Source organism: Peromyscus eremicus, chromosome 6 (assembly GCF_949786415.1).
Source record: "Peromyscus eremicus chromosome 6, PerEre_H2_v1, whole genome shotgun sequence".
Classification (NCBI taxonomy): Eukaryota; Metazoa; Chordata; class Mammalia; order Rodentia; family Cricetidae; genus Peromyscus; species Peromyscus eremicus.
In genome coordinates this window covers 82,059,911-82,077,174 of record NC_081421.1, presented here as the reverse complement: position 1 = coordinate 82,077,174, position 17,264 = coordinate 82,059,911, and the positions used below count along the sequence as shown (strand labels likewise).

The 17,264-nt window shown below is 45.3% G+C and overlaps 1 protein-coding gene across 1 annotated transcript in view; it reads left to right on the top strand.

The window, feature by feature from the left end:
- The window catches only part of Eeig2 (EEIG family member 2), a 51,370-nt gene extending 38,268 nt beyond the window's left edge, over positions 1–13,102 (top strand). The window contains exons 6-11 of the mRNA XM_059266115.1: positions 2,599–2,702; positions 6,858–6,953; positions 7,755–7,944; positions 8,044–8,171; positions 8,935–9,004; positions 12,605–13,102. Coding sequence (XP_059122098.1) covers positions 2,599–2,702; positions 6,858–6,953; positions 7,755–7,944; positions 8,044–8,171; positions 8,935–9,004; positions 12,605–12,647 — 631 coding nt within the window. The 3' untranslated portion in view covers positions 12,648–13,102. The remainder of the gene's footprint in view (positions 1–2,598; positions 2,703–6,857; positions 6,954–7,754; positions 7,945–8,043; positions 8,172–8,934; positions 9,005–12,604) is intronic.
- Positions 13,103–17,264: the final 4,162 nt, after the last annotated feature.

Genomic DNA, 17,264 nt, shown 5'->3' with positions numbered 1-17,264 from the left:
AGTGAGGGGCTCAGTAACAAGATGCGGTCAGATGGTCATCTTGTGGACCATTAGAATAAGGACTCCACTTACCTTCTGAGGAAGATAAAAGGCTGCAGAGCTTTCGGGTGAAAAGCAAATGTTCTTATTACGACGCAAGGTAGAAACGAGACAACCCAAGGGAGCCGTGACGGGAACAAGGACGGAAGAGGTAGATTGTGTGACGGTTTCATTAGTTAACGTTTCTCTCCTGAGAACTCACAAGAGCTGCAGTTCAGAGCTCAGATGTAAGACACAACAAAACCCACGTCTAAAAAAAAAGAATTTGTAAAGCATTCCAGTGTGATCCAAATTCTTACCTTACAAATGAGGGAACTGAGACAGAGCAGTCGCCTTGGCCAAGTATGTCTGGGTGGAGCCAACGGTAAGTAGCTACAGATGCATGCCTGCTCTGCTGGATGCCCCTTGATGTGGGAGATGTGCACACAGCACACGATGTGACAGGGGCAGAGAGCAGAGGGCCTCTAATCACCACCGTTCCTTGAAAGCCAGAAACTCCTCCCTGAGGGGGTGGTACTGGGATAAGTCGTGATGGTGAATAAGAATGTACTAAGCTTGGAAGGCAAGTAGAGACATTCCAGGAAGAGAAAACCATTTGCACACACACAGGGCATTGTTATGGTGCATAGGGTAATGATGTCATTTTAGGAGGTCATTTTTCACAGACTCTGAACATTACTTTAAAATTAAAATAATCCCCATTTCTTTAGTCTGCAACTGTGCTGTATCAAGGGATCCTGACAAAGACTATTATACATTTTTGAACAAAAGGAGTAATAGAACAGAGCCAGCACACAGTGGGCCCTCGGGGGTTGGTCACTGAACTGTGTTGCCCTGGGTAACAGAAGTGCAGCAGCCTAGTTAAGATTTCAGATTCGAAGTCTGCTGTACTAACAGCCCGTGGTCAGCTTGTTCCGTCTGAATGCTGGTTGCCCCTGTCTTAGAGCACTCAGCAGGAGTGACTCCAGTTCTCTGAGACAGCAGGACGGAAGTGCCAAATTCATGGTAGTGTTGGAAGTGTTGTGCCTGTAATCACCTGTGGAAGGGAAGACGACTGGCATTTAAGAGTCGAGGCTTGCAGACACCGGCCAGTCGCTGGTGATTTATGACTGTTATTATAGACTCCATTCTTTGCATGAATCTTTTATATATGTTTACTGTGAAATATTCAATGGCGTTTTGGTTTTTTTTTAGGTTTTTTTTGGGTTTTTTTTTTTTTTTTTTTTTTTTTTTTTTTGGTTTTTCGAGACAGGGTTTCTCTGTGTAGCTTTGCGCCTTTCCTGGGACTCATTTGGTAGTCCAGGCTGGCCTCCAACTTACAGAGATCCACCTGGCTCTGCTGGGATTAAAGGCGTGGGCCACCACTGCCCCGCTTGTTTTGTTTTTTAACCAAGTTTTTTATGTTATTTAGACATGTAACTCAGCTAGGCCTGGTGGTACACGCCTGTAATCCTAGCATTCAGAAAACTGTGACAGGAGGATCTTCATGAGAGTGCAAGGCCTGTCTGGGCTACATACAGATTACCAAGCCAGCCAGGGCTACAGAGCGAGATCATGTCTCAAAAATATGTGCCCCCACCCCAGCCGGGCGGGGGTGGTGCATGCCTTTAATCTTGGCACTCGGGAGACAGAGTCAGGCAGATCTCTGTGAGTTCGAGGCCAGCCTGGTCTACAGAGTGAGATCCAAGACAGGCACCAAAACTACACAGAGAAACCCTGTGTAGTATATCTCCATCCCCCAAAATATCACAACAAAAGTCATAATACAAGTATTGGTAATTAAAGAGGTTGGTCTAAAACAGACTGTGAAAAGCTTTGGGAGTCATGTGAGGAGCTGAAGCTTTGTCCCAAAGGCGCTTTTGAAGGGTTTATCTTGGCTGTAAGATAGATAGGCTTGTGTAGCCCAGGTTAGTATACAGCTTGCTATGTGCCCAAGGATGATCTTGAACTTCTGGTCCTCCTGCCTTGACCTGAGTGCTGAAATTATAGGACTGTGACACCACATTGGATTCATTCTCTCTCTCTCTCTCTCTCCCTCTCTCTCTCTCTCTCTCTCTCTCTCTCTCTCTCTCTCTCTCTCTCTCTCTCTCCCCAGACCTCCATGAGACTTTTTCTGTTCCCAGTATTTTGTTATATAAAAGCCTTTTTTCCACAGACGGGAGAGGTGACTCAGTGGTTAAGAGCACCTGATGCTCTTGCAGAGGACCAAAGTTCAGTCCCCAGCACCCACGTCAGGTGGCTCACAATCGTCTGTAACTCTAGCTCCATGGGGTCCACCACCCTCTTTCAGTCTCTGCAGACACCTGCACATGTGTGCATGCACACATTTGTACATAGGTAAAAATAAAACCTTTATACAAAAATCTCTCCCACATTTATTATTCAGGATTTTAGTGCTCTAAAAGATGCTTATGGATTATTTAATGGTTTTTATTTCATCCTCAAAAGGCTAACTCTAATAAACAGCTTTCTCAGGCCAGGCACTGACCACACAATGACTCTCTAACACTAGTTCAAACCTGCAGGCTCACACATGATTCAAGATCTGTCTGTTTACAGGCCTCCCTCCACGTCCATGTCAATACCCATCGCTGGGGAATCCGAGTCTCTGGAAGAGGATAGAAAAGGCGGGGAGACCCTCAAGGTGCATCTCGGAATAGCAGGTATGGGTATATAGCTTCCTGGCCCTTTACTTTCTGGAAAACAATTCTATTTAATTTCCTAATAGATTCCTAAACCCTGAGGGGCTGGCAGGATGGCTCAGCAGGTCAAGGTGCTTGCCACCAAGCCTGATGACCAGCGTTTAACCCTTGGAATCCACACAGTTTAAGGAGAGAGCAGGTTATCCTCTGACCTCCACACGCATCCTGTGGCACATGCATGTCCACACACATACACAAAAATAAATAAATGGATGGAAAAAAAAAGTCCTACAACCACCCACATGTAAATTTGTATGCACTCATGACTTGAAATGGGCCGGTTAGTATGGTGCTCCAACCGGGACATATTTGTCTAGAGTCATGTGCACTGACAGTGATAGCTCAATGTTGTGCTAATACTGCCTCTCGCTGGCTGCATCCACTCCTCACAAACACGAGACCCTCCCATTTTCCCCACCCCTCCCTCCGGCTGGGCCCATTCTCCCGCCAGCTCTTTGCTGCTCCTCCTCCTCCTCCTCCTCCTCCTCTTTCCCTTCTTGCTGCTTCTCAAGCCTCACTGTGCATTTGATTTACCTGGGGGTGGAGGGTGTTAAAACACCCCGCTAGCCCCGGCAGCCGGTTTTGGACTTGGTGGATCCTCGTGGGTGCCTGAGACTTTATGATACACACCGGTTCAGCTCCTCTGTTGCTGCTGCTGGTCCCCGAGCACACTCTGAGATCCACTTCCCTAGACAGTCTTCCAGCCCAGGCAGAATCGACTGTGGTTGCTAAAAGCAGGGGAGGCAGCATGCCAACCCGGCTGCAGGGAAGGGACCTGAGAGTTTCCTTCTAGCTCCCAAATGGTGGGAACAGGGTGTATCGTTGGAAAGAAAGGTGACACGCTAGGACTAACATTTTCACTACCTTCTTAAATGTGCAGCGAGAGGGTTTCTCCTAAGTAATTGTGAGTATGGATTTCTTGATTTAGGATCAGCTGATCTTACGGATACTGTTAATCTTTCCATTAACTCCTCCCTCGGCACTTAAATGTCCTGAGCTGCTGTCTATGCTGAGAAAATATAAAGTAGACCCCATCATCCTTCTCATAGGATAATATCTGTCTTCCTATCTTCTGCTGTCCTCTAGACTCCAGCAGTCCAGTGTCAGATAGATAGACAGACAGGCAAGCAGCCAGACAGACCTGGAGAAGTCTCATCAAGAGAATACATATTTGAGGCATGCATCACAGTTATGCAGACAAACTTCTAGAAAGCAATACTGCCTGGATTCATCACCGCACTTGCTGTGACGGAAGAACTTGAAGGATGTTTGGGCTCACAGTTCCAGGATGCAGTCCGTCCCTGTGGGGAAGTCACGGTGGGGTGGGAGGTATCTGGTCACCTTGCGTCCACAGTCAGGAGACAGAGAAAGAGAAACACTCGTGTCCAGCTGCTTCCTCTTTCCCTTTCTCCTTCAGTCCGGGACCTCAGCTCAGGGAATGGCTCTGCTCACATTCAGGGTGGGTTTTCACCTTTCGGTTAACCCTCTCTCTGGAAACCCCCTCACAGACACGCCCAGACGCGGCTCCCTTAGGTGACTAGATTTACAGTGGGAGTTAGCCATCACAGGGCCCGTTTATTGTTAAACTCCTGTGCCGTCTGCTTTGTGTCCTGTCCTGATGTCTACAGTTACGTGGTCGCCGACTCCTTTGGCCGTTTTTCCTGCTCTCGTCTGACTCAGCCACTAATTCTTCCTTGAAGCCTTCTCTCCCTTTGACGCCTACCTTCATGACCTTTCCTCTCCTGCTTCTCAGGGATTTCTTGAGCAGGAAAGGTGGTTCAGTGAGTAAAGATGCTTGCTGCCCATCCTGTTGACCCGAGTTCAGTCCCCAGGACCCACTGGTAGAAGCAGATGTTTGCCACCAGCTAGTTAGCTAATTGTCATCTGGCCTGGCCTCCACGTGTATGCTGGGTGACACACGTGTACGCGTGTGTATGCACACGTGCACACACACATGCACACACACACCTAAATAAGTAGGTAAATCAATGTAACGAGTTGTTGGTTTTTAAGCCTAGAATCTGTTAGTAATTGATGGCTACTGGGGGAGGGCGGGTGAGTTTTCTTCAGGGGTCTGGCCCCTCAGAGGCCACCCGTGCTCCAGTAGATGGTCCTGCACTCATGCACAGAGAGGCAGAACTGGTGGACTCAGTGAACTTAAGAACAGAGCCCATTAAGTTGGTAGGGAAAAGTGAGAGAGACGTACAAGAGGAATTGGAGAGGAGGGAGTAGATGGTGAATGGGACCAAAACACATCATATGCATGCATGAAATTCTCAAATAATAACAAAAAATTTAAAAGAGCCTTCCTAAAGTGCCGGAGCTGTCGCTGTGATACAGAACACTTGCCTGTGTGCTTGAGCCCTGGGTCTAGTCCCCAGTCCTTCAAAAACAGAAACTAAGGCATAAAAACACCCCCACTCCTCTCCAGGGTTGCTATTCCACGGAGGCTTGGTCCCGTCTACTTAGTTTTCTGGGCAATGTCATCTACACCCCTGTATTTAACAGTCTCATAAATGTAATGCGGTTGTATAAATGTGTGTTAAATACTTTCCATTCACAAATATGTGTTTCCAAATGTTTTGGGGAAGGTCCGCTTCACGCCACGCATCATTACTGAAATCTATAAGCTCATCTTTCTCCCCAGCCAGACTTTGGGTTCTTTGTGATCTGGTCTTGATATCCCAGAGACCAGGGACAGGTCAGAATGTGATGAGTATTGATTGTCAACTTCACATTCTCAGTGCGGCTTTGCCCAACTCTTTCTCCTACTGTTCGGGTATCCTGGCACAAACTTCTGCTCAGCAGTTGAATCCCGCCCTTTGTGCTAAAGACCTCTCACTCTCAGCTGGCTTATAATCAAAACCTTTGCTCTTCACCCCAACCTGCTTCTCCCTTTACTAAAGTGATCTTCACACCGTGTAGCCTGCAGTGGCCCGCTGGCATGAAGTCGCTGAAGTATCGCTGAAAGTGTCTTTCGTTCAGCTCCCAGAAAGGTCTTCATCAGCTGGCCTGTGCTCAAGTCCTCAGTCTCTTTTCCCATTGGTCATCTCCCCCACTGCTCTATGTGCCGACTTCACCAAACCATTTGCTGATCGACAAGCTTGTTGTGCCCTATGCTCCTTCCTCGTCAGCGAGCTGAAAGACTCCTACACTGGCAGACCCTGGGCCAGCCTCCTCTCTGAGGTCTCCTCCCCTGTAGAATTGTGTGCACTGGCCTTTGGAGTTCTTACTACCTTCTTTGGTTAATGCTGGACACACTGTATTCTCTTTGCTTCTGTCTCCAAATTCTGAGCATGTTTTATCTCTCTTTGTGGCCCCCATACCTCCGTTTCATCTATACCACAGATACTGATTTGATAAGAGCTTAATAAACTTTTATATGGATTGGATGCATTTTGGAAACCAGGAGACAGGTGGCTGAGTTCTGAGCCAAACACTGGGGTAGACTTTTGGGTGTCCAGGAATCCCTGTGAACTGTCTCCTGGCGAGGGTTTTCTTGGAGCTAGCCTTTGGTTTAGGGCTGATGTCGAGGTCGATACTGGGGACCCTTGCAGTCTGTCTGGACGTGAGCAGTCTTTGCAGAGGACCAGTAGCTTGCGTGCTTGGCAGCATTTGGTGGCCCGACTGTCGCACCATCTGTCTCATTGAGAGAACTGCCGCTGTGGTAACTGTCACACTCAGCTGCTTTCCTCCTGCTCCTAGGTTAGCAGCCGTTCTGGTTTCCAAGTGGTTTACACTAACGCTCAACAGTCACAGTCCTGTCTTCTGTGCAGAAAGGCTGGTTCTACAAATATGTAACTGCTAGCTAGTCTATGAACATGATTAGGGAGCTTCTAGAAACAGTGTTGGGACTGCTTTGTCTATTTACTTTCATGCTATGTACTATCATCAGTTTCTTTTTTTACTCTGTTTCTGAGATTTTATTGATTTTATTTTTACTGTGTGGGTGTTTTGTCTGTATGTCTGTCTGTGCACATTGTACCAATTTGAAGGAATCTATCACTTTACAATGCATTTTCCTTGATTATGAACTTGCAAATTAATAAAAATCTGCGGGTTAAAGTACAAATTGGACATTGACTTGTTATAGTAACATCACGTGACTTGTTGCAGATCTTTCAGCAAAGAGTGCCTCTGTTCCAGATGAACTTGGTGCCTGGGGACATTCTAGAACATCAAGCTATGCAAGCCAGCAGTCCAAAGTATCAGGTAGAGGCCCCCAGTGGGATTCAACTCCTTACTGTTCTGGATCACTGGTTCTCAACCTCCCTAATGCTGTGACCCTATAATACAGTTCCCCGAGTGGTGGTGACCCCCAACCATAAAATTATTTTTGTTGCTACATAAGTGTAATTTTGCTACTGTTGTGAACTGTAATGTAAATATTTTTGGAGATAGATGTTTGCCAAAGGGATTGTGAGGCACAGGTTGAGAACCACTGTTCTTAAGGGATTTGAAGCCAAGTGGGGTGGTACACACCTGTTATCCCAGCAGTGGGGAGGCTGGGAGAGAAGGATGGCAAGTTCAAGACCAGCCTCTGCTTTCTGTATAGCAGGCGCCTGTCCCAAACAAAATAAAATTCAGTAATAAACTTGAAGTTACTCTGGTGTGGGATGAAAAAAATTGAGCCTCGGAGATGATAGATGGTTCAGTAAAGTGTTTGTTGTGCAGGCCTGAGGACCTGAGTTCAGTCACTCGCATGAAAGTCGGGCGACAGTTCATTCCTATAATCTAAGCACTGGGGAGACAAAGGCAGGAGGATTTCAGGGACCATTACAGCCAAATCAGCAAGTCCTAAGCCCAGCGAGAGATCCTGTCTCAAAAGTCAGGTGGCCAGTGACAGAGGATACCCGATCAACCACTGGCCTCTCTACACACGTTCACGCATGTGCATCTGTACACACATGTGCGTGCATCCATCTCAACACGCACACACATTCAGACAGACAAAGTTCGATTGTAGTGTGACTGATAGCGTGAATACATCCGAAGTGACTTTTCCTCCGGCAGGGTACAGCACATGCCACTCCCGGTCATCCAGCTTCTCCGAGTTCTGCCACAGGAGAAACACCTCCGTGGGAAGCACGTCCACAGGAGTGGAAAGCATCCTGGAGCCATGTGATGAAATGGAGCCGACCACGGCGGAACCAAACCCTGACACCGCCGACAGGGAGGAAGACGCCCCGGAGAAACTCCCCAGGTGCCCTCCCACACGGTGACGCTACCTGTAACACGTCTGTATGTTCAACTTAACCCCGTCAATACAAAAGGTGGAAAACAACTGTGGTTCTTTTCGAAGGTGCCCGGTGAAGCAGGATTCTGTTGAGTCTCAGCTGAAGCGGGTTGACGACACCAGAGTGGACGCGGATGACATTGTAGAGAAAATCCTGCAGAGTCAGGACTTCAGCCTCGACTCCAGTGCAGAAGGTGTGCGGAGAACGGATGCGGACGGGTGCTGTGGTCCACAGCTGCGTCAGCCCACACGATCGGTCGGGCTGCCGCGGCCCATGGCCCATGCGGAGAATCATTCCCCGTCCGCCAAAGCAAAGATAGTTCTGTAGCTTGTCTGACCAAGGCTGGTGATGCTGGAAAAGGAACAAACGAGTGAAGAAATCAGCTGAAGGAGGCGTAGTTCAGTAGTACAGCCAGTTCCTAGGATGTATGAGGCCCTGGGTTCAATCCCCAGAACTGGGGGATGGGGAGGAGAGGGGGAAGCAGAGATCAGTTTTAAAGAAAGCTTTTATGTCCATACACTTTTTGAGTGTCAGGTCCCTGACCCAGTTTGGAGGGCTGGGGTGGTGGTCTTGAAACAGTAGTGAATAGAATCCCGCAGTCTCCTCGAATTTTCCACAGAAACTGAGAATTTATATGCCACCAACTTGAAAGGTGCAATTACTCAAGCTGGTGGAAAAGAGAACACTTAACAGTTGACTGTTTTGTTGTGTAACTGGCTGGAAATAGAAATAATTAAACCTCATGAAAATTTGTAGAACGAGCTGTCATTCCTGTTCAAAGAAAAAGAGCTTTGGGGAAGTTGGTGAGAAGGAGCTGGAGGCTGCCGCTCCTGTTGTCTCTTTCAGAGCTTCGATACATTTAATCAATGTAAAATGTGGATTACTACAATATGCATGTTATTTGATGGTCGTCTGATGACCGTATGCTTAACAAGCATTCCAATTATGTGTTGCAGAAGAAGGCCTGAGGTTATTTGTGGGGCCTGGAGGAAGTACGACCTTCGGCAGCCATCACCTTCCGAACAGGTACGTCATCCACCAGATACCATCCTGCTAAAACACAGAGCATCCTACTCCACGAGGAGCGGAGATGTCGCTAGTTGTTAGAAGGTTTGCCTAGCAAGAGCGAAGCCCTCGAGTCAGCTTCAAGAGTGACGTAAACAAGCCTGGTAGCTCCCTCCTATAATACCAGCACCTGGGAAGTGAAAGCAGGAAGTTCAAGAGTTCAAGGTTATCCTGGGCTACATAGAGAGTCTGATGCCAGCCTGGGCTCTGTGGGAAAAAAATCTCAAGTAAAGGACGAAGGTTGCAGTTTTCATTATGCTGTGGCTGAAAGAGGACCAACGCTTGTACACCCTGAGAAGAGTTGGTTATTACTGGAATCCTCTTTCCCTTCCTGCATGTCTTCACCGTTATATTCTATGTTAGTTTGTTACTTTATTTAAATGTATTTCTAGTGTATATTGGACAAATAGAGCACTGACAATTGTACCATAAAAAGCCTATTTAGAACAGAATTTTAGCCTACTCTTTTAGGCAGAACTGAGCAAGCATTTCCAGCCAGTGCCCTTACCTCTGTGAACAGCTGTGCACCCACTCACAGCAAAGCTGGTTTTAACCTTTCTTGACCTTAGAGACACTTCACTTCCTTCAAACAAGAAGTCTGCTTCCATTTCTAGTTTTAATTTTCCCTGTATAATTTGTATATCTGGCTGTTTTAAAGATTTATTTTTTTTATGTGTGCTTGCATGTATGTATGCCGTGTGTGTGTGTGTGTGTGTGTGTGTGTGTGTGTGTGTGTGTGTGTACTTGTGGGGCCGGGGCAGAGGGGAGGGGAATCCACAGAGGCCAGGGGAGAGCATTGGATGTCCTGGGGCAGTTAGAGTTGCGAGACACCAGTGTAAATGCTGGAAACTGAACTCAGGTCCTCTACAAGGGCAGGAATGGCTCTTAACTCCTGAGCCATCTCTCCAGCCTCTATCTGGGTATTTTTTAAGATTTTTTTTTTTTTTTGAGGCAGGGTCTCAATGTATAGCCCTGACTGGCCTGGAATTCACCATGTAGACCAGGATAGCCTCAAACCCACGAAAATCCACCTGCTTCTGCCCCCTGAGTGCTAGGGTAGAAGGCAGAGGGGCCACCGCACCTGGAAAGATTTTCTCTTTGTCACTGGTTTCTTAGAAGTTGGAGTGAGATGTGACTGGGTGTTTCTCTGTGTTTATTCTGTTTTAGTTTCACTGAACTTCTTGGATATCCATGCTTATAGATTTCATCAGATTCGAAAATTCTCCAGCCGTTATTCCCCACACACACATACTCCCTTCTGGTATCCTGACGTTCAAATGCCAATTCTCATCTTCTCTATGCTAAGATAAAGTGCAGTAGAGCAAACTGACAGTCCTGCCCACATCCCGTTTGGTGAGCTGGTGAGCTTCCCAGGCTTATAAAAGCAAGGGTGACTTGTGACAGCTCCATCACAAGAAAGTGTACCCCATCATGGCTGACAGCCCCCCAGAAGCCCAGCTTCAGCTAGTCTCCCACCCCTTGCACACCCGAGCATCTTCCAAGAGCACACGCAGGAGGGAATGGTGGGTGGAGCCCCAGGAGAGTCTTGTGACCCTCCCTCCCTTCCTTCCTTCTACAAGTATGTATTGAAAGCCCAAGCCCATTCTCATTCCCGTAGACCTTGTCGTCGCTGTATTGGCTTATTTCGTTGCCGTGACTACAGTGCCAGGGTTATCCCTGCTGTGTGATGGGAAGAAGTGCGGTAGTCATGTTATGCCTGGAGGAAAAAGGCATACCACAAACACCTCATATGAGGCCTCCAAGGGATGAGTCCAGCCATCGTGGCTGCTTCCAGGATTGTTAAACTCTGTACACTCCAAGTGAAGCATCGGGTATGGGGCGCGGGGTGGGGGGAGGGAGAGGATTTCTGATACCTTGACGAATGAAATAGGTACCTACTGCTAACTTTTTAGCAGTGAGACCCTCACCTTCATGCAGCACTGCCACTAAAGTTCCCCTGATCACCCAAGATGCTCCTGAGAAAAGGTAGAATTATGACCCATTCAAAAGCTTAAAGCGGGGGCTGGAGAGATGGCTCAGCGGTTAAGAGCAATGGCTGCTCTTCCAGAGGTCCTGAGTTCAATTCCCAGCAACCACATGGTGGCTCACCACCATCCATAATGAGATCTGGTGCCCTCTTCTGGCCTGCAGGCATGCATGCAGCAGAACACTGTGTACATAATAAATAAATAAACCTTAAAAAAAAAAAAAAAAAAAAAAGCTTAAAGCTAGCTGCCATCTAAAAGACATGATGAGAACCTTTCTTCTGCCAGACCAAGAAGGAAGAGGCATGCTCCTCCTTTGACTTCACAGAACTGAGGTCCTAAGCGCATCCATCTTAACAACAGCCACGGAAGTCTCCTGTTGATGAGGACATTACTTACATAAGCTATCTCAGAATGGGTTTATTCACAAAGCTTGCAAATTAAGTTACTTAGCCTATTTCGTTGTTAGAGATCAGTTCGTACCTGGCATGTTACAGTAAAGGCTGTAGCACAGAAACCCAAGAATGCAATGGCCAGGCCAATGACATTTCACCTTCCTGGACTGGGTAATCCTTACCCAGGGTAAGGATTCCTTGTATGCTAGAGAGACAGAAGTTGCTATAGCTCTTCATTTGTGGTTCCTGCGGGAAAACTTAATCACGTGACCACACCTACCCACAGAGGAGTTGAGGGAAGAGTCTCCAGCTAAACTATGCAGACGAGAAGAGGTGGAGGTGGGGGACAGCCAACAGTCTTCTACACCGAGATGCTAGAGGAAAAACCCTTCCCCTTTCCATCTCCATCACATGGTGGATTCACAGTGCTGGCTGTACAGAGAGCCATCCGCATATTGACTGAAGGGACCCTGAGCCCTGTCACTCAGAATCCCAGCACTTTCGAGGTCGAGGCAAGAACAACTGTCCCTCAAAGCCATCCTTGGCTACATAGAGAGGGATAGACCAGCCTAGGCTACTTGGAACCCTGTCTGAAAAAGAGGAAGTCGAGAAACAGAGGGAGAGAGGAGAGGTGGGATGGGGGAGAGAGAACAGAAAGAAAAAGCTTTCCACTTTCTAGAAAGATGTTAAGACCTACAGTATTATAACTAAAGATTCTCATCGTTAACTTCATGGAAACCCTGTGTACTGCCCTAGCTGAAACTGATTTTAGGATTGCCTTGTGTGTCTGTGCTGCGTATGAAACCTTTAACCCTTGTAGAAATAAACTCAATAGAAAACCACCTGGAGCCAAGTGGTGGCGGCACATACCTTTAAACCCAGCACTCGGGAGGCTGTGGCAGATGGATCTCTGAGTTCAAGGCCAGCCTGGTCTTCCAGGATAGCCAGGGCTGCAGGGAGAAACCCTGTCTCAAAAACAGAGAGAGGAGAGGGAGGAAGAGAAGGAGGAAGGAAGGGAAGGAGGGAGGGAGGGAGGGAGGGAGGGAGGGAGGGAGGGAGGGAGGGGGGGAAGAAAGAGATGGGGAGAACCACCTGGTGTATGTACCTGGGAGAAAATGTATTCATAAGTTTCCACCTTTACAGTTCAAGTTCTGAAAGTATCCCCCTCACTGCTGTTTCAGGGTAGGATCTGGAGCCTATGAGCAGGTTGTGATCAAACGCTAGAGGTGCCACCAGCAGACAGAAGCTTCCCTGTGTACGTGAGGTGTGGACAACAGGTGTTTCACGGTGTTTAGGTCAAGCATGTAAGAAAAACAATGAACCTGTTTTCAAAGTGCAGTTCATCTGTGAAGAGGAAAGCCATGCTGGTTCCTTCTCAAAGCACCCCACTGTCATTCCAAGCCACCCAGCCACTGAGGGAGCATGTGAATGGAGGCGAAGGCCTGGCCCGGGTCAGCACCTTGTACTTTCAAGGCACCTCAGAGGAAAACGACATTGGACACATTTGAGTGTGATTCTGGTATTCCAGCGTAAAAATGCAAGGCAGGGGTGCTCAACAGGTCTGGACTCTGTTTTTAAATGTTACATTTAGGAGACAGTATGTGAGGTCCATTTAAACCCATAAATGCTATCAAAATAATTATAATTCCTATTAAGTAAATCTTCCATGTCCTACTACATATAGCATTGAACTAAGTGTATTAACTCCTTTTATGCAATAATTGACAGAAAGTATCCATGCTTTGGGAAAATGTTATAACTTAAACATTTTAAATACTTCATAATTCTAAACGTATTGGACATAAGTCAATGACAGGTGTATCCAAGTCTGAGGTAGTTGGGTGGAAAGAAAGCTTTGAATATTCGATATATATTGTTCCTTGTCGTTAATATTAGATACACTGCAAAAGCCCCAGCAGCACTCCGTAAGAGCCAAGTAAGCTTAATAATCAGTCTGTTAGGCTACCAGGGGCAAGCTAGGAGAAAAGCTGATTCATTATCCATTCAGTACTAAGACTTGCTGGTCTCAGCAGTCAGATCAGAAGGAAGACTGTAAGATGATCAGAAAAATGGCACCCTTCCTAAGGAAGCCAGACTTCCATGAGCTGACACCACCGTGTTAATGGATAGACGTCTGAGCAGCTGCTGGATTCACCGATGCCATGGGGACCGGCGCTTTTCTATCTTAGCCCCTTTGACCAGAGACTGTTTTCTTTACTGTGTCAGAATTTAGCTGTTTGAAGCCAGAGTAGACTGTGACATACCTCTAATACAGCTTTTAGGGTACAAATATCTAGTCTGGATCCATGTTAACAGCACAGCACACAAGCTGTAGTTTTTCTGGTTTTGACAGTAATCCTGTGGAAAGAGCTAAACTTCCCTTTGTTGAAGAGAAGCCTGAGGTGGGCACAGAGCCAGCAATGCCCCAGGCCTCACCTGCACAATCATGTCTGAGAACATAGTAGGTCAGCACAGAATTACTCTGACGAAGACCTTTTTATGTTGACAAAAGGAGAATAGAGTTATACAATGTTTGACTATCCAGATTGGGAAGTTTGGAAAAAAGTGGAATTGTTCGTATTAGAATTTTTACTTTAATATCTCAAGAATTAGGTAGTCAACATTAATCCAAAACTATTTTTACAAGTACATGCTGAATTTTTTAAAAAGATGACACCCTGTTTTAGAATATTTTGAATACTAAGAGAAAGGATTTTCTGAATCATGTGAAGACATATTTGGAGGTTGGGACATTGGCATGAACATATTTACCGGGGAAGATGTTATCTAAATAGGTGAAGACATGCTGTCTGTTTTCAAGTGAGAAGATCCATTGTATGTTACAAAAAGATCAAAGAAAGTTTTAACTGCAGATAATGGAGATATTATTTAGAGAAGTTTATTCTGACAACTTTAAAAGCATATTTTTCTATTTTAAAAATAATTTCTAGGCTATATTTTTATTGGCACTTCTGCAAATGAGTTTGGATTCTAAAGGTGATAATAGCTGGATTGTGAGCTTGGTTCACGGAGGCTACTTGTCAGACACACACAAGGTGCTGTGATCAGAAAAGAGTTGCTACGATACAGAATCCTTTTTTTTTTTTTTTTTTAGAAAAATAAAATGTGTGGGCCTGGGAATATGGCTAAGTCAGTAGAGTGTTTACCTAGACTACACAAAGCCCTGGGTTAAATCCCCAGTACATAAACTGTGCATGGTGGTGCACATCTGTCACCCCAGCACTGGGAGCTGGAGGCAAGAGGACCAGATGTTTAAGGACATTCTTGGCTCCATAGGGAGTTGAGGGCCAAATGAGGCTGTATGATACCCTATCTCAAAAAGGAAAAATAAAAATGTGAAAAGATCTTGAAAATTGTAGAAAATTATGCCTTTTTAATTTTAGCAGCTACTAAATAATCTTGATTTGCATATTGTTAAGTAATAAAACAATCGCTTAATAAGTAGAAGCACTGAGTTGGAAGGGGGAAGGCTAGCTGTGACTCTATAGTCCGCAGAAATCTGGACTCTCCTCCCCTGGTGTTCTGGGGTCTGTCCTGCACTCATATTTCAGTACAGTCCGATCAGAATGTGAAGGGTTGCCTGTCTGCCTATCTATTCTTTACTTTCTGCAGGGCATCTGTTGTCAGTCTCTCAGCCACAAGGCTCATTTCAAAGCTGTTTGCTGAGTGCCAAGTCTACTTTTAATTCTGCCTTCAGTTTAGAAAACAATAGACTTGGAAAAATGGAGTCCTAACAAATTATTTTTTTACTATTTAGCTCAAATTTTCAAGTCCAATCTTGGAGAATTTTGTAGGGATGAATTGTTTTCTTCTTCTGTGCTAGAGAAAAGACCACCTGCACTCTTTAGAGCTAGTACTTGTGATGAGAAGGAAGCGTCTAACCTGCCTTGTTCAGAAGAATGCACAGGAGAGCTTCTCCTGCGACAGGCTGGCGACAAGACTGTACAGGATGTGCAGCGTAGGAAAAGGCAGAGAAGACCCTGAGCCATCCATTTACACTTGAATGTGGGCTCCCTTTTGTGGTGGTATTAAAGGCTTCTGAGTGCAAACAACTAACATAGATTAACACTTTTGATATTAAAGGCTTGACCAACAACCCTAAATTCCACCATCTCATTCCAGCATAAATCCATGAGAATAATATCCAAACTAGATTCTTCTGTGTATGTTTTTGGTTTTTCAGTTTGTTGTTGTTGTTCTTTTTGTATAAAACTGTGAGCCACAGAAGTTGACCACTAAACTCCTTTGTTACTATAAGGGAAAAAAATATCTTCAGCTAATCTCTATTCTAAACAGATTCAAATCCCAGCTCACACCTGTAATCCCAGCACTTGGGAGGTTGAGGCAGGAAGAGCTCTGAGTTCAAGGATAGCCTGGGTTAACTAATCTACTTGAGTTCAAGGGCAGGCTGGGCTCCATGGGAATCATGAGCCCAAAATGAGACCCTGACTCAAAAAACATTTTTTTCAAATCAGGTAATTTTGATGTCAAAGCCTCCAGAAGCAATTCCAGACTCTCAGATTTCCATGTGAAATAAACCACTTTTGAAGTATAAACTGACAGTTTCACTAAACATTTCACTGAAGCACTTCTGAAACTGTAGGCTTCCGTGTTTATAACAAATCTCCGAGAGAGGCAGTGGGCTCATATGACGGGATTGTATTGTTTTCTTCACAAGTCTTTCATGTGGGCGTCTTAGAAATTCAGTTCTCTTAGATGGTACGTCCTGTGAATATCATCAAGTAGGGTAGCTGAGATTGCGTCAGGCCACTATACATACTGGCTTAGTTAGGTACTGTGCATAATGTTAGTAGTTGAGCTGTAAGAATGAAATAATACTCCTGTTGTAAGCCTAAGTTAAGACTACCCTGGAAATAAGGCCTTATTCCCTTCTTCATGTGATTTTCATCAGAAAATGCAGACACAAACTGTTTTAAATGGTAATAGGGGAGGTCTCCCCATACAGCAAAGCTGATAAACATTTTGATTTACAGTGTGTTCTGTATTTTCAAATGTGTACGTTTATCTTACTTACATAATTCTTTCACCAATATTCATTGGCCAAATCAATGTAAGGAAAGACAGACTGTAGAAGAATTTGATTAATTTTGACAATATGTCTTGAGGATTACCTTCCTCTATATTATTTCAATCATTTGGAGGTTTACACAGTGTTTATGAAGAGTGTTATTAATAGCTGAGGAATAGCTCAGTGGTAAGGAACATTCCAGCATGTGCAAGACCTGGGATTGGCCCTTACCACTGAACAAAGAAAATGAAGTGACTCTGTCAGTATTCTAATACTTGGAGAATGACCTTCATAGTTATATATTTTATGTCTTATGTTTTAACTATACAGTGATAAAATCCAGGAAATGTTTTATAACAAAATAAAATTTTGTTTGTAAAATGTTTGTAATAATGTAAAAGTGAATCTTATACATGTTCAATAAAAAGCAGTATCTCTAAAGTCCAGATGCTCTTAATCTTTTAAGACTTTATTTTTATTATTTTCATCTATGTGTATGGGGGTTTGTGCATGTCTGTGTGGTGCTCATGAAACCCCTAGGAACAGAATGCAGATCCTTAACCACTGAGCCATCTCCCCGACCCTCTATTTTTTAAAATATTAGGAAGCAAGGTATGGTGGCTCATTCCTAAAATCCCAGCAGTCAGAAGGCAGAGGGATCACCATGGGTTTGGGGACAGCCTGGGCTACATATTGAGTTCCAAGACAGCTTGGACTACAGAGTATGATCTTGCTTTTTAAAAAAAAAAATCTGTAAAAAGAGACACATGCTGTTTCCTCTGAGCTGTTAG